Source organism: Leuciscus leuciscus, assembly GCF_965113295.1.
Source record: "Leuciscus leuciscus genome assembly, chromosome: 5".
Taxonomy (NCBI): Eukaryota; Metazoa; Chordata; class Actinopteri; order Cypriniformes; family Leuciscidae; genus Leuciscus; species Leuciscus leuciscus.
This window is the reverse complement of record NC_138729.1, coordinates 53,947,884-53,948,621: the sequence shown is the minus strand read 5'-3', so window position 1 is coordinate 53,948,621 and position 738 is coordinate 53,947,884. Positions and strand designations below refer to the sequence as shown.

The following is a 738-nucleotide window of genomic DNA, read 5'->3' as shown; positions in this document are numbered from 1 at the left end:
CTAACGCTTGTTTCTGCTTCTTCTTCACCTGTGTTTTGATCCTGAGATGCTGTACTCTTTCAGAAGATGCGTAACAGCGCCCCCTACTGTATAACAGTGAAAACATGGATTTCAGGAAAATTCCATCAATGCTGGGGAAGTGTTGTTAGAAATTATGGCAAATTCTATCAATGGCGGGGAAAGAGTAACCCATGATCATATTAATACCTAACAAACATTGTTAGAGCTTCTGTTTCTTCATTTATCCGTGCTCAACATACAGGTTTGTTTTTGTATCTTAGTGGGGATTTTCCATTGACTTCTACTGTTTTTATACCGGGTTAATATGTTCTTTCCCCTCCTCTTAACCCTTACAGAACGCTTTTTGCATTTTTACATAGTAATTAAAACATTATTTAGCATGTTATTAATCTGTTTTCTTCATAAGGGCCACTGCCTGATCCCCACAATATAGGTTAAAGCTGTATACACTCTCACACACCCACACAGACTCTCTTACTCACACTCTCACACACACACACACACACACACACACACACACACACACACTCACACAGTTGGTGCAGTGATGCTCACAATGAACAACAAGACGATTAAAATCGATGAAAAAAAGAATTTTACTGTACAAAAACAATCAGATGAATTACACACTACAATCAAACACAGTAATCTTCAGAATGCTGAACTCAGGCTCATCTCCAACATGAAGTCAGTTTCTCGTCCCCTGTAGGGTATCAA

The 738-nt window shown here is 38.8% G+C and overlaps 1 protein-coding gene across 1 annotated transcript in view; it reads right to left on the bottom strand.

The window, feature by feature from the left end:
• Window positions 1-605: 605 nt before the first annotated feature.
• ift74 (intraflagellar transport 74) overlaps window positions 606-738 on the bottom strand; it is a 47,813-nt gene continuing 47,680 nt past the window's right edge. The window contains exon 20 of the mRNA XM_082171573.1: window positions 606-738. This exon is cut by the window's right edge and continues 87 nt beyond it. Within this exon, the coding sequence (XP_082027699.1) occupies window positions 710-738 (29 nt within the window). The 3' untranslated portion in view covers window positions 606-709.